General features: G+C 36.3%; 1 protein-coding gene and 3 pseudogenes across 1 annotated transcript; 3 read left to right on the top strand and 1 right to left on the bottom strand.

Annotated features, from left to right (window-relative positions):
* Window positions 1-4,104: 4,104 nt before the first annotated feature.
* Window positions 4,105-6,199, bottom strand: LOC148586544 (uncharacterized; annotated as a pseudogene).
* A 1,691-nt stretch (window positions 6,200-7,890) lies between these two features.
* Window positions 7,891-10,546, top strand: LOC132178339 (phenylalanine N-monooxygenase pseudogene; annotated as a pseudogene).
* Window positions 10,547-11,582: 1,036 nt separating this feature from the next.
* Window positions 11,583-14,359, top strand: LOC148586543 (uncharacterized; annotated as a pseudogene).
* A 4,192-nt stretch (window positions 14,360-18,551) lies between these two features.
* LOC148586542 (uncharacterized) lies at window positions 18,552-19,172 on the top strand. The gene has a single exon (XM_088515686.1). It carries the CDS (start codon window positions 18,552-18,554, stop codon window positions 19,170-19,172), a length of 621 nt encoding a protein of 206 aa, XP_088371812.1.
* Window positions 19,173-21,899: the final 2,727 nt, after the last annotated feature.

Raw genomic sequence — 21,899 nt, 5'->3', positions numbered from 1 at the left:
AGGAAAATGGATGGTCCACAATTGTGACTATTTGGGGGCGTCTTATAAATATACAGAGAGACCTTCAGCGCCAAAAATCACAAAATGATAAAACTATTTTGTACATGATAAAACAATTTCGAAAAATTTAAATTAAAAAAAAAAAAAAAAATTGCAAAAGATCCTCCCTCCCCGATCAGGATATTGTAGATTTTAAAATGTCACATTTTTTATTGATAGCATTTTTCAAACTACTTTCTTCATCGTAATTTAAAAATTATAATTTTTTTAATATTGTATAGAATCATTCCTCTTAATGTATATGACATTGGCATGATGCATCTACATGTCAGATTTTGAAAAGTATTACGGATTCTTCTATTACTCATTTCTTGTTATTTTTGAGCAAATTCGTCATTAAATCTGTAAAACCCACATGTGCTCCCATAGATTTAATGATAAATCTGCTCAAATCTTGCACGGATATAGACAAGAAATGAGCAAAATATTAAAACCAAAGCCGAATAAGATAAAAGCCCCACGCTTAATTGTCTTTTGTTAAGTTTTCCACTTGGAGTCCTAGTTTGTGCAGTTTCATTTTCGAGTGATTTCGACCGATTGCTTTTGCAATTTTGACAAAGATAAATTAGCCAATTAAGTTGCTGATATATATAGGGCATCTATCCAATTTCAAGATTGATATATATCAAGATATATAGAGGATATATCGCAAAAATTAAGCCTTAAAAAAATCATTGCATTGAGTGATGAAAACGTCCATCATATATCTCCTCGACTCAGAAACGTCGACATTAATTAATAGGACCACGTACCAGACCCACCTATCGCCCCGATCCATAAATAGGTTGCAAATTGCAATCCACTGTGAGTGGCCATGGGAAAACCAACTAGTGCAAATTAACCTGCAGAAATTTCTTTAGTATTATTATTTTTATTTAATAATCCCACGACCCAACCCCACATATTTTCAAACTTTTGAAAGAAGAAATAAAACAAAAGAAAAAGCATCAAGATTAGGAGGATATTTCTGAGAGACTCGTTGCTCATCTGGAACCTATTTTTCTCTCTTGATCAGTACTGGAACAGGTGGGCGTACGTTGAGCGCCTTCAATTCTTGACACTGCGCTTTCCGTATTAAGATGAGCGACGAAAAATCGACGATCGTGAAGGCCACTAGAGAGAGAGAGATCGCGAGCTTCTCATCACATGGAATATAGTTCAGATTTAGTTTGAAATTGGAAATTAGGAAGACCAAGGATTTAATTTATTGGTGTAGCACTGAAGTGGACGGGTAAGATAAATATCATGGACAGAAATTTTCTCTAAATTGAAATGTTTTAGCTTCAACCTATTTCAATGAGTGTCAATTGTTATTTCTCATATGTTTTCTTTAATATTCTTAACAGTTATTTATTGTCATTCTACTAATATAGGAACCCAAACATTAAATTTTGAGAAACTCAAAGATGTTAATTAAATGACATTTGTCACTTGTTAAAATAAGTTGAATGAAATTTTCTCCAAACCAATTTGGAGAAAATTTGTGTCCGATAAATAATATGGCATTAGGGACAAGTCTAACATTTTTAAATGGGCTAAATGGCAGTGCCATGAAAATTCTGTAGTTTTATTGACGGAAGATGAATATAGAGGTAACGTCTGGGTTTTTTTTTTTTTTTTTTTGTTGACATGTCCGTAGCACAAGCGGGGGGAAGTGAGTTCGAACTAGTGACCTCTGCTTTATTAGGCGTGGTCCCAGCTGATTGTGCTACCTCTTGGAAACAACGTCTCGGTATTTACCTATAAACGAAGTACCATTTATAAAACAAAATGAAACTTAAATAAAAATAAATAAATAAAGTTCCAAAAATTCAAATACCAAAAAGTAAGGGTGCAAAGGCAGTGGTTAGGAAAAACCGCTAACCATCTAAGCAGTTACGATTAGCGGTTTTAGGTTTTAAAAAAATTGTTAACCTATATATATATATATATATATATATATATATATATAAATATATATATTAGAAACAATGTCGGTAGAGTATTATCATATTATCATAGAAACGGCATTGTTTTGGATTTTTTTTTTTTTTTTAAATCTTTCTTTTAAAAAGTGGTTAGCAATGAGCAGTTATTAGGGTTATTAACTCGTAACCACCTAAGTATTTAATTCAAAAGATTATTCTAGATGACATACATGTTCATTGACAATAATAATACTTGTATTTTTAAGACTACAATGCCCTCGCAGCCACCTTTTTTTTTTTTGCTTTTTAGTTTTTGTAAGTACAACTTCATTGCAAATAATAGAACAATTACATAGGCAAAATATAGGGAAAAGCAAAACAAAAATTAAAGTAAAACTCAATAACTCAACTAATATAGACAAAGAAAAATCCAAAAACGTTAAAGTCGCTAAAGAATGCAGCCTTAAAAGCCACATCCCACCATGATAGATATCCCTCACAGCCACTAGATCATCGATGGACGTGGCCAAAAACCACATCGTGAGCTAGACATTGTCGCTAATAGCTCCCATAATAGCGAGTTGTGATGACGACTGTGTTTTCATGAATATTAGTGACAGACAACAACTGTTTCGTCGCTATTCACTAACAGCTTAGACATTAATCAGCGACAATTAATTCTTTATTTTGTGGTCCTAACTCCAAAATGTCATGAACAATAGCAATGACTTTTTACGGTCCCAAATAAGTAATATATTTATTAAAAAAAAAAAATTCTATTTAGTGAACAAAATGTTCATAAATAAATTTTTACTTACAATATTTCATTGTAACAATTACAATGTCCTACAGCATATGTTTATATAGTAAAATAAAACAAAGAAATACAACAATAACTCGTGAACAAAATATATTTAGAGCCAAAGGCTAGATTCTTGATTACCCTCCATGTTTCTCCTTAAACGCTCCTGATCAAGACCTCTCCGATAGCAACATTAAAGGCATCTTTTATTGTACTCTCCATGTAATGTCCCCAATGAAATATATAAAGAAGACGACTATCCACGTGGTGCTATTACTGTTACCTTAAATCATTGCAGCGGAAATCGGCTATAAAATTGTTCTTTATCTTTTCTCTTATGAAACCACTTATTTATTGACACAATCAAAACAGTACTAGAAATACATAACTTTCATGAACATAACAAAGTTACAATACCATATATTCATGTGACAACAATCTGATAATTATATTTGAATGGTTATGTGAAAATCAACCAAGTACAGGATCTAAAAGGTCTTATTAACAAATGGTTAAAGGAAAAGATAAGGGAAATAAAGTAGTCACAGAGATTGTAGTATGTACGTGTATGGCAGTGATAATTTTATTTAAGTTCTTTATTCATTTTTTATATGATTATTTGCTAGCTAGATTTCAATAATTAATTATATTTATTTTATTTTTTTATGTTTTATACATGTAAATGGAAGAATAGCCGTATCCACGGTTTGATGATTCAAGTTAAAGCAAAGAAAAATGAAAGTATTGGTGTTTACTTTAAAAGAATTTACTTGCAACTACTACTTTTGAATTCTTAAAGTCAGAACATGCACATGTTTAAACGAAAGGTTTTGTTAACCCTTTGGAAAAAAAACATGGTGCATGTTTAAGGTTATATATTCAACGAAATAAGGGAGAGATAAATTTACCAAACAAGGGCACACACTCCTATGATTGAATATGTTTACTTACTGAATTGTTGACTCATGATTCTACATTTAAATGTTTATTTTACAACTATAATTACGTGAGAAGCGAATAAGCTAGAGGGGTAGATACAATGGGTTTTACTTTTGGGGTTCTAATTAAGATTGTAACGGTTGTGGTCTATATTATGCGCCTTTGTGGTGTTGTATATTTTTTTGCGCGTAAGTTCCTAGCAGTTGTTCCCTATAACCAGGGACGGATCCAGGAAGTTTGATGGGGGACCGAAGTATAAATTCAAAATACATAAAAGTAATGTATACAAAATTTTTTTTGCTTCAATTCAGTTTTAACAAAAAGATAAACATACGAAGAAAAAGATACATAGATAGTTGTGTCATAAAACATTTCAAATTTTAGCTCAAACACCTATCAAAATGGAACCCGTCGTGTTTGCATATTCCAAAAATCATCTATGATTGAATCTGTATTAAATGTCGCAGCAATTTCTTTTTCAATGTACAACATCAGAGAATCCGTCAGAAACTCATCTTCAATTTTGTTGCGAAGCCTAATTCTAACCAACCATTGGCACAATTCGGAAATATTCAACAATCCTTGGAAACTTGAATCTTGAACTATATTATGCTCATAATGGTGAAGTTCTATTTCCAACTGTTCTTTTTCAAGATCGGTAAAATCTTGCGGATAAAACTTATTTACCAACTGACAAATATCATCAATTCTAAAAGACTCACGCGCAGCTCGAGGATCAAGTACCGAGCCGAGAATAAGCAACTCCACTGCATGCTCACTAAACCGGCGATTTACTTGCAATTGAGAATCTATGGCAGCACAAAAAATATCCACACAATAATAATGCTCAATTGTAAAGTCAGCTTGTTGATTGTGAACTCAACCTCTTCTCTCAACATAATGGGCATTCATATCTGGAACATCTATGTTGCGTTTATTGCAAAACAACTTCACTTTGGTAAGTAAAACTTCCTATTTATCATCTCTATATCGTTGGATACACCATTTAGTGGATGAAACAAGATGCATGGCACTTAAAATGTCTTGAGATTTTGATTGCAATACTTGACATGGATGATCGGTGATCTGCATAGTTTCTTTCATGAGATGTAAGATGAATACAAATTCAAATGAAGTCATTACCTGATAATCTAAATTAGCTTCTGCTTGTTGGGAAGAAGAAGTTCCCACATCATTGATTTTAACAATAACTTCACAAGCTGGACTACAAATTTTGATCAAGTTAGAAACTGATCTCAAGTGAGAACTCCAACGCGTATCTCTAGATCGTTGTAGCGTACTAATTTGATTAAGTTCTCTTCCACTCTCAGTCTCATCAATTGCAATCATGTAAGCATTTTCAGCAGCTTTGGCAACCCGCAATTCTTCATACCGATTGCATGAGGCACAAACAAAATTGACAACAACATTCAATTTGGTAAAAAATTGATGAATAGAAATGACTTCTTTTGATGCTGCTACTAATGCCAATTGCAAACGATGTGCGAAACAATGAATGTAGTAGGCATATGGACAATCATTTGAAACCAAAGCTTGCAACCCATTCCACCCCCTCACATATTACTTGCGCCATCATATCCCTGCCCTCGAATATTTTGAATGTCTAGTTGATGTTTAGACAATACAAAATATATATCTTTTCTTAAGGTTAATGCCGCAATATCAGAGACATGGACAAGTCCAAAAAAGAGTTCTCTCACAAAGCCATTCTTATCAACAAATCTTAAAACTATAGTCATTTGCTCTTTCATTGACTCATCATGAGCTTTATCAACAATTATGCAAAACTTTGCATTACCAACTTCATTACGAATTACTTCCTTCACTTTGGTTGAAAAAACATGTAAAATTTGTTTTTGTACTGTTGGTGATGTGTAAGTGGCATTTTAGGGAGCTTTAGCGATTACTTCTTCAAGCTGTTCATTATATGAAATCGTCAAACCCAATATCTCAAGAAAAATTTCATGATTTGTAGACCTCACACTTTCATCCCGACCTCTAAAAGCAACACCTTGAAATACAAGCACTCGAAGAACATCAATTGAGGCTTTCAACTACAGTCGATTGTTTGCAATTTGTTCAGAAGTGAGCTTTTCAAACACATTTTGTATATGTTGAGATTGATTCTTCAAATCTTCATATGACTTCTCTGCAACTCTGTGAAATGAAGTAGGATCTTTTCCTATATGATTGAGAAAAGCACAATCTTTTCCATTTCTAACTTTCTTCCAATTCCTAAATCCATCTATAGTGAATACACGTTGTGTAAAATGCTCAGATGGCTTATTAAAGAGAAAACAGGGTAGACAAAAGGCTATATCTTTCTCATGTGAATATTCAAGCCATGAAGGAAATAGATTGTACCACGAAGGTTGAAAGCTACGAAGATGACTTTCTTTTTCAAATTTCGGGTAATTTGAGACCGGAGGTCAGTATGGACCAGCATTAATGTATGCTCTTCGAATTTCATCTCGGTGATTAACATCATATTCCCATATCTGACGACGCAATCCAGGATCAAACTCCAATGAACTAATATTAAATTCATTGCCATCAACTCTCCGAAGTCTTTTAGAAGAATTTTCAGATATTGGGATATCAAAAGCTCGCAATGATGTATCACCAATGTTGACATTTGAAGTTTATGCATTTGAACTTTGTGCATTTTTTCGTTTGAAAAAGTCAAGTATTGTGTTTGACTTTTCCATCATCTACAAACAAAATCGGGAGAAAGCATAAAATTTCAAAAACAACTTCCACAAAAATGCTTTAGAAAGAAGACCTATCAAAATTTCCACAACACGATCATACCAAATCAAGACCCAGAAATCCCCACAGTCTAGAAATGACCTCGAAAGCACAGCTAGGCACCAACTAGACATACAAGAAACATGAATTTTGTTAGCTTCCAAGCCAGCCTCATTCGTGGGTCTATACTATATTAATGTGTATCCTCCATGTTAAGATTTTCTTACTCATATAGCCTTTAGCTCACATGCGAAATAGGAAGTTGTCCGGAAAATGATGGCTCTAGTTGGCCGAGCACGTGCGCAAATTGGCTAGCCAGAAAATACAAATGAATCATCTGGATGGGGAAGTAAATCATTCGAGGAATAATTAACCTCATCAAACAAATATACGCATATGTTACATTATTACATTTCCATACATACATAAAGGGGGAAAAAAAAAAAAAAAAAAAAAAGAGAGAGAGAGAGAGAGAGAAATCCCCAAAATTCAGACTTAAGTCAACCAACCTAAAGTCTCACAAATCACAAATCCTGACAATTTCTTGCTTCTAAATTATAATCCCACAATTATATAATGAAATTTACAAGAAAATTGCAAGAATTTTACCTCCCGCAACAGTGCTCTCTCTCTGAATTCGAAACCCTCTCTCTTAAATTCTCAATCTTTGCATCTCATTCTCTCATTGGAGATCTCTCTCTCTGACTCTCTCAAATGTGCACTGTTTGTGAAGCCGTGAAAGAAAGGGGTTAAGGGAGGGGACTAGGGAAGGAAGTGAGAAGAGAAGGGGGTATTGGGACTTTTATGAAGACCTAAAATTTTTTTTAGGGAGCACCTTTTTTTTTGGGGGGGGGGGGGGGGGGGGGGGAGTGGGCGGGACCGTTCTTTTTTTTGGGGACCAATCTTTTTCTTTTTTTAGGGGGGAGGGGGGGGGGGGTGTGGGGGGACCATATAAAACTTTTTCTTTTTCTTCGGCCTAAATTTATTTATTTTTAAGGAAATAGGGGGGGGGGGGGGGACCGTATAAAACTTTTTTTTTTCTTCAGCCTAACTTTTTTTTTTTAAGGAAATGGGGGTGGGGGGGAACCTCGGTCCCCCCCCCCCCCCCCCCCCTCATCTCTGCTTGCATGTGAAAGTGTCATTTTCTAAGCCATGCTATATGAAGTATGATACAGCTACAACTTAAACTCAACTTTGTTACAACTTCTAGACCAAATTTCTCTCTCTCCTCCACAAGGCAGTTTTTTTTTTTTTTAAACATAAGAGAAAAGTTGGGCCAAATTTGGGTTTAAGTGGTGCCTTTATCATTTTCCAAGCTATATATATGTATGCCAATGCCTCTTTCTGTTTCTCAAACCTAGCTTCTCATTTTTTCAAGCTAATTAGAGAAAGAGAAAGAGCCGTTGGCATATCATGGCTAACTGGGGATATTTGCATGGTTACTCCACTTTAGAAAATGACTATATTCCCTTAACCATTATCTTCATCTTTCTTACTATGTTCCTTTCCATCTTTCTTCTCAAATTCAAGTCAAAATTCCATAGAAACAGTGAGCAAAGGCCACTCCCACCAGGCCCAACTCCATGGCCTATAGTCGGGAACCTCCCGGAATTGTGGAGGAACAAGCCAACATTCCGGTGGATACATGGCCTTATGAAAGAACTCAACACGGAAATCGCTTGTCTCTGTCTGGCAGGTGTTCATGTTATCCCAGTGACCTCACCGGAAATTGCCAGGGAGTTCTTGAAACAATGCGATTCAATGTTCGCATCAAGACCTCTTACAATGGCGACCGAGTATTCTAGTCGTGGATTCAAGACGATAGCACCTGTACCATGGACAGATCAATGGAAGAAGATGAGAAAGCTGGTGGCTTCCAATATAATCAACTCCAAAACACTTCACTGGCTACTTAATAAAAGGACAGAAGAAGCCGACAATCTTGTGCGGTTCATTCATAACCAGTCCGAGAAAAGCAACTGTGTTGTGGACGTGCGGGTTGCTATACATCAATATTGTGGAAACGCAATAAGGAAGATGGTGTTCAACAAACGATACTTTGGAAAAGGAAGTAATGATGGAGGGCCTGGAGTTGAGGAAGTAGAATATATTGAATCACTATGGAGCTTACTCAATCATATTTATGCATTTGCTTTGTCGGATTACATCCAATGCTTAAGAGCGCTAGACTTAGATGGTCATGAGAAGATGGTGAGTGAGGCAATGAGAATTGTTAGCAACTATGAAGAACCGATCATCGATGAGAGAGTCGAGAAGTGGAGAGATGGGAAGAAGAAGGAGGCTGAGGACTTGCTTGACGCTTTCATTTTGGCAAAGAATTCGAATGGGGAACCAGCTCTATCAGTAGAAGAGATCAAAGCTCAAATCACGGCAAGTTAAAATTAATTATATCTGACCCTATATAATTAGGGTTGTAAATGCATGCAAATACAGATGCGGTTATTGGCAATATTCACATCTACATCCGCATAATGTGGTTATCACTTTTAGAAATTTGCAACCACATCTGCATTATTCAATTACTATCTACATCATGTGATTACTCTATATCCTCATTCCCATGGTTATTGTAGTTATTAAATGTGACTATTATACATTGTCCACATACATATGAGGTAATGGAGCTTTTGAGCCTTCATTGGGGCTCTATTAAAGCCTTCTTTGGGTTGCATATGCGGATAGTGATTTTTGCTAACCACATATATATATATATAGCCATGGTAACGAATAGTTGTTAATATCTACCCGCATTTACATCCCTAGTATATATATTTACTATCCTATGTATTACGAGACAATTTATAGCATGTGTAAATTTGTCTTGGGTAATTTAATTTAAATTAATGTGTCAAGTGAGTGTATATATATGAGAAATGTTATTTATTACCATCATACAATTGAAATGACATAGAGTGAAAATCTGGCATTGAATTTTCTTTTTTACAAAGTCTTTATTGATCAAATGGTTAATTCTTATTGCCACATCATCTTACTTATATGATAATCGTATAACTATTTAGTAAATAACAACGTTCGTTATATTGGCGCACAATAGCTAGTTTTGATTAATGATTTTTTTTTTTTTGTTTTTTTTTTTTTGAGTAAGTGTTTTGATTTAATAATTTCTAAAAACCAGCTGCTTTGGACCCTTCTTTTTCCCCTCAAACTCTAATGAAAAAAAAAAAAAAAAAAAAATTGAGTCCAATCATTTTCATTAACGTTTTATCGCTTAACCTAATATAAGTTTAATTTGTCTATTAAATATGAGTATTGACCACATAAACATTTTATGAACATCTATAAAGCTAATGTAGCAAGGTCTAATAATCTTTAAATTAACTGGCTATTAAACTGTCACATCAATTTTGTGAAATATTTATGCCGTAGATATTTCATGCAGGAATTAATGCTTGCATCAGTGGATAACCCGGCCAATAACGTAGAGTGGGTACTATCAGAAATGCTGAACCAACCGGAGGTCCTCCAGAAAGCGGTAGGTGAAATTGATAGGGTGGTTGGAAAAGAGAGATGGGTTCAAGAATATGATATTCCAGAGCTCAATTATGTTAAGGCTTGTGCAAGGGAAGGCTATCGTCTTCACCCAGTTGCACCGTTTAACCTCCCCCATGTCTCAATGCAAGACATGACTGTCGCCGGCTATTTCATACCAAAAGGAAGCCATGTCCTCTTAAGCCGATATGGGCTTGGGCGCAACCCTCGGGTTTGGGAGGAACCACTGAAGTTCAAACCAGAGCGTCATCTAATCAAGAAAGATGAATCATCAGCAAATCTCATGGAGGTCAATCTTACAGAAAATGAGCTGCGCTTCATTTCGTTCAGCACTGGAAGGCGGGGGTGCATGGGCGTTCAACTTGGGACGTTCATGAACGTGATGCTTTTGGCAAGGCTTCTTCAAGGGTTTTCATGGAGAGTCCCACCGAACATGGAGGAGATTGATCTCTCCGAGTCTATAAATAACCTTCTCAAGGCCAAGCCCTTGCATGCCTGCGCAAAGCCACGTTTGGCTCGTAAACTATACCCCGCTTAACTATGGATAGAACTTCTCTGTGTGCGGATTTATTATTTAACCAACAAAAAAATTTGAATTGAATTTGTAACAAGCGCATATAATGTAATTTTTCAACCGTTTAGATTTAATTTCAAGTTATTTCTAAAAAACAAAGAGTATGTGAAGTTAAATCTGGAACATTGAAAAAACTTATACCATATATATATGGTATAAGTTTTTATGTAGCATCTAAACATATTATGAATGAATAAAGATTTAATTGTTATTATATGACGTTTTACGTCATTTTTTTTGTTCTTGTTTATACCGTTGACTTTGTTTACTGTTAAACGAACGATGTCAATTGATCATGCCTCAACTGTTAGGAACTTCTTTCTTTTCTTTTTTTTTTTTCATTTTCTAATCAAATAAGGGAAAGTGGGTTACAACCGCAGAAAAGGAAGAGGAGGAAGACCGGCTAGGGCCAAGGTCCCCCCCACCCAAAAAAAAAAAAAGATTGGTCCCCCCCTCCCCCAAAAAAAAAAAAAAAAAACATAGGCGGTCCCTAAAAAAAAATTTAGGTCTTCATAAAAGTCCCCGATACCCCCTTCTCTGCTCACTTTCTCCCCTAGTCCCCTTAACCCCTTTCCTTCACGGCTTCACACACAGCGCGAATTTGAGAGAGTTAGAGAGAGAGATCGCCAGTGAGAGAGTGAGATGTAGAGATTGAGAATTTTAGAGAGAGAGAGAGAGAGAGAGTACTGTTGCAGGAGGTAAAATTCTTGCAATTTTCTTGTAAATTTCGTTATATAATTGTGGGATTATAATTTAGAAGCAAGAAATTGTGAAGATTTGTGAATTGTGAGACTTTGGGTTGGTTGACTTAAGTCTAAATTTTGGGGATTTCTCTGATTTTTTTTTTACTTTTTTTTATGTTATTTTATTTATATATGTATGCAAATGTAATAATGTAACACATGCATATATTTGTTTGATGAGGTTAATTATTCCTCGAATGATTTACTTCCCCATCCAGATGTTTCATTTATATTTCTTGGCTAGCCAATTTGCGCACATGCTCGGCCAACTAGAGCCATCAATTTCCAGACAACTTCCTATTTCGCATGTGAGCTAAAGGCTATATGAGTCAGAAAATCTTAACATGGAGGATACACATTAATACAGTATAGACCCACGAATGAGGCTGGCTTGGAAGCTAACAAAATTTATGTTTCTTGTATGTCTAGTTGGTGCCTAGCTGTGCTTTGGAGGTCATTTCTAGACTGTGGGGATTTCTGGGTCTTGATTTGGTATGGCCGTGTTGTGAAAATTTTTATAGGTTTTCTGTCTAAAGCATTTTTGTGGAAGTTGTTTTTGAAATTTTATGCTTTCTCCCGATTTTGTTTGTAGATGATGGAAAAGTCAAATACAATACTTGACTTTTTCAAACGAAAAAATGCACAAACTTCAAATGTCAACATTGGTGATACATCATCGCGAGCTTCTGATATCCTAATTTTTGAAAATTCTTCTAAAAGACTTTAGAAAGTTGATGGCAAAGAATTTAATATTAGTTCATTGGAGGTTGATCCTGGATTGCGTCGTCAAATATGGGAATATGATGTTAATCACCGAGATGAAATTCAAAGAGTTTACATTAATGCTGGTCCGTACCGATCTCCGGTCTCAAATTACCTGAAATCTGGAAAAAAAAAATGTCATCTTCGTAGCTTTCAACCTTCGTGGTACAATCTATTTCCTTCATGGCTTGAATATTCACGTGAGAAAGATGCAGCCTTTTGTCTACCCTGTTTTTTCTTTAATAAGCCATCTGAGCATTTTACACAACGTGTATTCACTATAGATGGATTCAGGAATTGGAAGAAAGTTACAAATGGAAAAGATTGTGCTTTTCTCAATCATATAGGAAAAGATCCTACTTTATTTCACAGACTTGCTGAGAAGTCATATGAAGATTTGAAGAACCAATCTCAACATACACAAAATGTGTTTGAAAAGCTCACTTCTGAACAAATTGCAAACAATCCACTGGAGTTGAAAGCCTCAATTGATGTTGTTCGAGTGCTTGCATTTCAAGATATAGCTTTTAGAGGTCGGGATTAAAGTCTGAGTTCTACAAATCATGGAAATTTTCTTGAGATATTGGGTTTGACGATTTCATATAATGAACAGCTTGCTGAAGTAATCGCTAAAGCTCCCAAAAATGCCACTTACACATCACCAATGGTACAAAAACAAATTTTACATGTTTTTTCAACCAAAGTGAATAAAGTAATTCGTAATGAAATTGGTGATGCAAAGTTTTGCGTAATTGTTGATGAAGCTCATGATAAGTCAATGAAGGAGCAAATGGCTATAGTTTTAAGATTTGTTGATAAGAATGACTTTGTGCGAGAACGCTTTTTTGGACTAGTTCATGTCTCTGATACTGCGGCATTAACCTTAAAAAAAGGTATATATTCTGTATTGTCTAAACATCAACTAGACATTCAAAATATTCGAGGGCAATGATATGATGGTGCAAGTAATATGCGAGGGGGGTGGAATGAGTTGTAAGGTTTGGATTCAAATGGTTGTCCATATGCCTACTACATTCACTGTTTCGCACATCGTTTGCAATTGGCATTAGTGGCGGCATCAAAAGAAGTCATTTATGTTCATCAATTTTTTACCAAATTGAATGTTGTTGTCAATTTTGTTTGTACCTCATGCAATCGGTATGAAGAATTCCAGGTTGCCCAAGCTACTGAAAATGCTTACTTGATTGCAATTGATGAGATTGAGAGTGGAAGTGGACTTAATCAAATTAGTGCGCTACAACGACCTGGAGATATGCGTTGGAGTTCTCACTTGAGATCAGTTTCTAACTTGATCAAAATTTATAGTCCAACTTGTGAAGTTATTGTTAAAATCATTGATGTGAGAACTTCTTCTTCCCAACGAGTAGAAGCTGATTCAATTCATCAGGTAATGACTTCATTTGAATTTGTATTCATCTTACATCTTAGAAAAGAAACTATGCAAATCACCGATCATCTATGTCAAGAATTGCAATCCAAATCTCAAGAGATTTTAAGTGCCATGCATCTTGTTTCATCCACTAAAAGGTGTATCCAATGATATAGAGATGATAAATGGGAAGTTTTACTTACCAAAGTGAAGTTATTTTGCAATAAACGCAACATAGATGCTCCAGATACGAATGCCCATTATGTTGAGAGAAAAGGTCGAGCTTGCAATCAACAAGCTGACTTTACAATTGAGCACCATTATCGCGTGGATATTTTTTGTGCTGCAATAGATTCTCAATTGTAAGAATTAAATTGCCGGTTTAGTGAGCATGCAGTGGAGTTGCTTATATTCAGCTCGGCACTTGATCCTCGAGCTGCGTGTGAGTCTTTTAGAATTGATGATATTTATCAGTTGGTAAATAAGTTTTATCCGCAAGGCTTTACCGATCGTGAAAAATACTAGTTGGAAATAAAACTTCACCATTATGAGCATAATATAGTTCAAGATTCAAGTTTCCAAGGATTGTTGAATATTTCCGAATTGTGCCAATAGTTGGTTAGAACCGAAAAATTAACTATCTACCAACTTGTTTTTCGAGTTGTTGTGCTTCTGCTTACTCTTCCCGTTTCTATCGCAACTACAGAACAAGCATTTTCAGCCATGCATATCATCAAAAGTAGGCTTCACAACAAAATTGAAGATGAGTTTCTGACGGATTCTCTGATGTTGTACATCGAAAAAGAAATTACTGCGACATTTAGTACAGATTCAATCATAGATGATTTTCAGGATATGCAAAGACGACGGATTCCATTTTGATAGGTGTTTGAGCTAAAATTTGAAATGTTTTATAACACAACTATCTATGTATCTTTTTCTTCGTATATTTATCTTTTTGTTAAAATTGAATTGAAGCAAAAAAAAATTTGTATACATTACTTTTATGTATTTTGAATTTATATCTCGGTCCCCCTATCAAACTTTCTGGATTCATCCCTGCATGCAAGTCGATCAGTCAGCCGTGGGGCGATGGAGCGCACATGCATGTTTCTAATTTTCTTAATTGGTTTGTTGACGTGGCCGGTATGCCTTGAAACCAATCGGAATAGGATCCTCTCCAGTCCATCATGGACGTGAGAATATCTAGTTTATGGCTGAAATTTCTTCTTAGAAATTCTAGAGCCACAAAAATGACATCTATCCCACTACAAAAAAAAAAAAAAAAAAAAAAAAAAAACAATATTTTCAGATTAAAAAATAATAATAATAATAAAATCATAAAAAAATAAGGGGTGGTTGGCCACCCCATCTTGGCCATAGGCCAGGGGTGGCCCATTTTACCTGGGGGTGGCTTGAGAGCCACCCCAATGGCCGACCTGGGGTGGCCAGCCACCCCTTAATTTTTTATAATTTGGTTTCATAATTTTTTTAAAAAAAATATATAATATTTTATTTTTATTTTTTATTAATGGGATAGATGTCCTATTTATGGCCTCCTGACCATTAACTGGATATTCTTCAGTCCAAAATTGACTACAGAGGATCCTGTTCCAAACCAATCAATCGGTGGGTTCCATCAACTTTTCCTTTCACTATTTGGTCTTAGATTAATTGTTTGTCATATAATTCCAATTGGAAACATTTGCCTACTTCTATCATTGTCCAAGTTGCGGACTTGGTTTCCTTCCTACGTACAACGACCGACCTTCATGCTTATAAAAACATGTTTTTTTGGTCCTCTTGTTAGGCGGTGCCACAAGCATCAGTGGCGACACACAAACGTTAGTAAAAACAATGGACTGATCAAGTTTGGATTTAGTAGACTATGGCATCTAGCTTATCTTTTATTAGGAAAAACTTCACTTATCCCTCCCAAACTTTCGAGCTTTTTGCAGACACCCTTCCATTGTTCAAAAACTCACTTTGATGTATCCAATTTCGATTTCCTTTCACTTTTCCACTTCCGTTAGGATTTTGCAGTTAAATCAAACGGTCAAATGAGTAAAAGACCTTTATACCCCAAATTTTTTTAAAATTCCAAATTTACCCTTATTTATAAATAAAAAATTAGGAAAAACTCCACTTATCTCCCTGAATTTACGCGTCTTTTGCAAACACCCCCCTAATCTTCAAAGTCAATCACTTTGGTGTATCAAACTTTCGTTTCATTCCAAATACCCCCTACCACTAGATATTGGAGTTAAATCAAACGGTAGAATGAGTAAAAGACCTTTATACCCCTAAAATTTTTAAAAATTTCAAATTTATCCTTATTTATAAATAAAAAATCATTATTATAATTATTATATTTTTAAAAAAAAAGTAACCCACACTTGTGACCCTCCGATGGGTCACTTGGTGACCCACGGCGGGTCACAAGTTGTGACCCTTCGTGGGACACCTTGGTGACCCACCGAGGTCTTTCAAACTGTTAGAATGCAGTGTTGCTCTAATTCGTGAAAGTCTAAAGAGCGGATAGAACACCGATGAACCCATGGGTCAAGAGTTTTTGTTTTAATAAAAAATTATTTTTTAATAAATATAAGGCATTTTAGGAATTTCACACCCCTCTGTTAGGATTTAACTGAAAATCCTAACGGAACGTGGTAACTGAAACGAAACAAAAGTTCGATACACTAAAGTAAGAGACTTTGAAGATTGGGGGATGTTTGCAAAAGGTGCGTAAGTTCAAGAGGGGTAAGTGAAGTTTCTCCAAATATTATAATTATTATATTAAAAAAAAAGGACAAAATTGCAATTTCACACCCCTCCGTTAGGATTTCACAGAAAATCCTAACGAAATGGGCAAAGTGGAAGGAAACGAAAGTTGGATACATCAAAGTGAGAGATTTTGAACAATGGGGGAGTGTCTGCAAAAAGCGAAAAAGTTTGTGAGGTGTAAGTGAAGTTTTCCTCTTTTATTACGTACGTGTATAGTTCTAGAGGTGTGAATAGTTGTGCATGTGGAAGATAATATATATATATATATATATGAATGTAATTATGAGAAATGGGGGGGGGGGGGTTTGGGACCTTGCTGACGTGGCACAGGTTTCCTAGAGCTGTTAGAAGTTTTACGATTTCTGCGTTTGGAGCTACGCGCTTTGCACTGGTTCAGCGCGTGAGAGTGCGTCTTCTTTCTGACGACTGTGATTCCGGTGGAGGTGTGCCGAAAATTCTTGGTGCTTGCAAACCGTAGGTGGTGAAGTGCAAATTGATGAATTATGGCTAGGAGTTCTAATAGAGGTGGTGGCAGGAAAAAGAATTCAAAAGTGATTTTGCAGGATGTGAAGGTTGCCATGGATGGTGCTTCGCGATCTGTTGATGGCGATGCAGAATTGAGCGAAGAAGAGGTGAATGGTGAGTTTCTGGAATGTGAAACTCAATTGGGAAATGGTTTGGAAGTGGATATGCCTGTTGTAGCTGATCTCCCTGAGGTTGAGGTTTGTTCTGATTTACCTGAGGTTGAGGTTAGTTCTGCTATCCCTGAGGTTGAGGTTGTACAAAATTTGGGAGTTTCTGGTGTTAAGAAGGGAATATCAGAAGGTATAGCTGAATCTGAACATAAGAATCCAGCTCTAGATTGGAGGCAGTTGTTTCGATCTGAGAAATCTCTTGGCATGTTACAATATTTTGCCCCTTCTCGAGAGGACGGTAAAGTTGTTGTGAAGCCTCCGAAGGAAGCAATTGAGGAAGGCATCTTGAAATGCTCACCTTCTCTGGTTGGCCAGTTTCTTGATAAGCCTCTACCTTACTATATTGTCAAGCGAGCTGTAGATACTCTATGGGCACAGTATGGAAAGGTTGAGGTCTTTTTATTGGAGAATGGTTGGTATTTGTTCAGATTTGTGGATGAGAAGACCAGAGATGAGGTTATGGAGGCTAAGCTATGGCATATGGCAAACAAACCTCTGATATTGAGAAAGTGGACTCCAGGTATGCAGCTTCTTAAGCTTTCACTCTCTACTGTTCCTGTTTGGATTAAGTTGCATAATCTTCCTATTGAATTATGGAATGCAACCTGCTTGAGTTATGTGGCTAATGGTGTTGGAAAACCCCTATGTGCTGACTCTGTTACGGAAGAGCAACTTAGACTTGGTTTTGCAAGGGTGTTGGTTGAAGTGAATATTGACTAAGAATTTCCTAAGGAAATCGAGATTGTTGGTGCTGATGGGAGTAGGGTTGCAGTAGGCATTGAATACCCTTGGTTACCCGTGAAATGCAAGAAGTGCAAATCTTTTGGTCATTTGACTTACACTTGTACTAAGGTTGAGAAACAGATTTGGATCCCTAAGAAGACTAATCTTGTTCCCTTAAATCAGGTTGATCTTGGGATAAAGAAGGATATTGAGGCTAAGTCTGGGACTGTGCCTAATGCTGTGAATCAGGAGCAATGGAAAGTTGTTAGATCTATAAGGAATTCTCCTGCTTCTAAACTTTCTGCTAAGGATAGTCAAAGGCATTGGTCTAACTCGTTTCATTTGCTTGCTAGAACTGATGGCAGATTTGAGTCAGGTGAGGTGAGAGGCTCAGATCACATTTCTCATTCCATCCAGAAAGTTATTGAGCATGCTTTAAATGAGGAGAGTGTTAATCTTTGGAAGGATAAAGGTAAAAGCATAATGGAAGAGGAGGAGGAGGTTTTGATGAGGGGGTTTTCTCCTACTACATGAATTTCATGATATGGAATGTGAAGGGTCTGAATCATCCCTAAAAACAGCATGAGGTAAAGAGAATGATTAATCTTTATAGGATTGGTTTAACTTGTTTGAATGAGACAAGGGTAAAGGAGAATAAAGCAGATAGGATTAGGTCTGCTATAGTTTCAGATTGGGATTTTGTTTTCAATTATGATAAGCATTTTTTGGGACGTATTTGGGTTTGCTGGAAAAAATCAGATTATGAAGTTTCTGTGATTGTTAAGTGTGAGCAGAGTATTCAATGTCTCATTAAATCCCTTAAGCATAATCTTTGTTGGTTTCATTCTTTTGTTTATGGGGCTAACAAAGGGATGGATAGGAAGTTGCTTTGGACTAGTTTAGCTTCTATGAAAGGTAGGGTGGGTGCTAATCCTTGGATGATTTGTGGTGACTTTAATGTTGTGAAGTCTTTGGCTGAGAAGTGGGGTTCGGATAAACTAAACTCTTATGAAGTGGAGTTTGGACAGTGCTTGAATGAACTTGAGGTGCTTGACCTTAATTTTAGTGGCTGTTTTTACACATGGACTAATAAGAGTGAAAAGCCTAGGTTTGTGGCTAGAAAGCTTGACAGAGTATTGGCAAATGAGTATTGGATGAATGTTTTTGGTAGGACTATTGTGGATTTTAAGTCTGGAGGTATCTCTGATCATTCTTCTGCCATTATCTCGGCAGGTTTTCTGCAGAGTTTTGGTCCTAAGCCTTTTAAATTCTATTCTTATTGGATAGAGCATAAAGGTTTTTTAGATTGGGTTAAGGAAGGTTGGAATATTCAAGTTGATGTGGTCAAAATGTATCAACTGTATGTGAAGCTTAGATCTGTAAAAGCTGTGTTGAAAAGACAGAATGTGACTTGTTTTGGGAATTTGAAGCAGAAAGTTATTCAAGCTCGGGCTAATCTTGATTTTGCTCAACAAGATTATTGCATCCTATAGGAGGTCAGATTGTTTATTAAAGGAGAGGGGGTGTCTGCATGCTTATATTTCCTTAACAAAAGCTGAAAAGGCTTTTTTGAAGCAAAAAACTATGAATCAATGGCTGCAGTTAGGTGATCAAAATAACAGTTTTTTTCATCGTTCTCTCAAAGTGCAGCAAGCCAAGAATACCATTACACACTTATGGGATGAGCAGGGCAATAGAGTGGAAGATGTGGAACAAATTAAACAGGTGGCTGAGATTTTCTATAAGAATTTACTGGGGTTTAATCAGGTGATGTTTACTGAAACTAAGGCAGCTCGTTTAAGACAGTTGATTCATATGGCTTTTCCTGCTGATAAGGCAAGTTGGTTGGAGAGAGAAGTTACAGAAGAAGAGATTAGAGTGACTCTATTCAATATGAAAGCAAACAAGGCTCCTGGCCCTGATGGGTTTTCTGCAGACTTCTTTAAGGCTGCTTGGCCTATTGTTGGGAAAGATGTGGTGATAGCTATCAAAGGTTTCTTTCTTTCTGGTTTGTTGTTAAAAGAAGTTAATGCCACTATTCTTACTCTGGTTCCTAAGAAGATTAACCCTTCTTCTATGGGTGATTTTAGACCTATAGCTTGTTGCAATGTCATTTACAAATGCATCACTAAGATCATTGCTAATAGGATGTTGCCTCTGCTAGGAGATTTGGTGAGTATGAATCAGTCAGCTTTTATTCCTAATAGAAGCATCTCTGAAAATGTCCTTCTTGCTCAATAAATTGTTAGGAATTATCATAAGGATGCAGGTAAGCCTAGATGTGCTTTAAAAGTTGACCTTATGAAAGCTTATGATTCAGTAAATTGGGATTTTATGATCCATTGTCTTCACTGTTTTGGTTTCCCTATGAAGTTCTTAAGTTGGATCAAGGAGTGTATCACCTCTCCTAGATTTTCTGTTTGTGTAAATGGTACCTCGGTTGGGTACTTTGAAGGGAAGAAGGGGCTAAGGCAGGGAGATCCTCTGTCTTCTTATTTGTTTGTTTTAGCTATGGAAGTTTTTTCTAGGATTATGGCTGCCCATACTGGAGTTGACTCAGGTTTCAAGTTCCATCCTAATTGTTTGAAGATGAAGCTTACTCATCTGTGTGTTGCAGATGATTTGCTTATTTTTTCTGAAGCTAGTGTGAGTTCCATAAAGATTATTAAAGCTGCTTTAGTTGAGTTTGAGGAGTTTTCTGGCTTGAAGGCAAACCCTTCTAAGAGTTCCTTTTATTGTTCTGGAATTTCAAATAGGGTTAAGAACAAGTTATTGACCGATTTGCAGATGAAGGAGGGTAATCTTCCAGTGAGATATCTTGGTGTCCCCCTGATTTCTTCTAGACTTTCTTCTGCAGATTGTGGAGTGCTTCTGGATAGAATTATTAGTCGCATTGACTCTTGGTTATCTAGGAATCTCTCTTATGCAGGAAGACTTCAATTGCTCTCTTCTATTTTGTATAGCCTGCAAGTTTATTGGACAGGTATTTTTATTCTCCCTAAGTGTATTATAAAGTCTATTGAGCAGAAGTTTAATAGATTTTTGTGGAATGGAAAGATGTTGAGGCTGCAAAGGCTAAAGTGGCTTGGTCAGAAGTTTGTTTCCCCAAAAAGGAGGGTGGTTTGGGTTTGAAGAGGCTTGAAGTATGGAATCAGACCTCTATGCTTAGGCACATATGGAGTATCTTTGCTAGATCTGGCTCTCTTTGGGTGGCTTGGGTTAAAAATAATTTTCTAAAGCAAAAGAGTTTTTAGAGTGTTGGTATCCCATAGAATTGTTCTTGGTGTTGGAGAAAGCTACTCAATTTAAGGGATATTGCTAAAAAGTTTTTGAGGTTTGAGGTTGGAAATGGGGAGAATATTCACCTCTGGTTGGATCTTTGGCATCCTGCTGGAATCTTAATTGAGAAATATGGCTATAGAGCTGTTTATGATGCTCAAAGTAAGGTGGAGGCCAAACTTTCTTCTGTTATCCACGATGGAAGCTGGTTTTGGAAGCCTGCTAGATCTGATGCTTTAGTGGACATACAAGCAAGTCTTTCAAAAATCAGTTTGGGGCCTATTGATAAGCCTATTTGGACTGCTTCTAGGAAAGGTGTTTTTGTTAGTTCAGATACTTGGGAGGCTCTTAGGGAAAAAAAAAAAAAAGAGCAGATTACTTGGTGGAAGTTGGTTTGGTTCCCCTTTGCTATTCCTAAGCATGCTTTCATTTTGTGGCTTGCTATGAAAGGAAGGTTGGTTACGGGAGATAGATTGTTGACTTGGGGTTATAATGGAGATGTCAATTGTGTTTTCTGCAGGAACCAGTTAGAAACTCGTGATCATCTTTTTTTATAATGCAGTTTCAGCTATAGACTTTGGAAGTTCTGTATGTTTAGATGCAGAGTGGATAATGTTCCTATAGTATGGGAGGATATCTTGCAATTGGGATTGAATGATTGGCGCTGCAAGTCTCTCAAAGCTATGCTCTGCAGATTAGTTTTGGGATCTGTAGTTTATAATATTTGGTGCACTCGAAATGAGATCAAACATGCAGGTCATCCAAAAACAGAGGAGCAATTGTTGAAGAAAATTTTGTGGGAAATCCGAACCAGAGTAGTTAGGAAAGGAAGGTTTCCAAAAAATAAGGAGAACCTTGTGTTTTGCTCTTTGTGGAATCTTTCTGCAGAAGTGCTTTGCTGATCAGGTTGTGGTTGTGGCCCGCTGGTCTTGTTTTGTTTT

The sequence above is a fragment of the Corylus avellana genome, chromosome 4, assembly GCF_965113065.1.
Source record: "Corylus avellana chromosome 4, dhCorAvel1.hap1.2, whole genome shotgun sequence".
NCBI lineage: Eukaryota > Viridiplantae > Streptophyta > Magnoliopsida > Fagales > Betulaceae > Corylus > Corylus avellana.
This window is presented reverse-complemented; position numbering and strand designations above follow the sequence as displayed.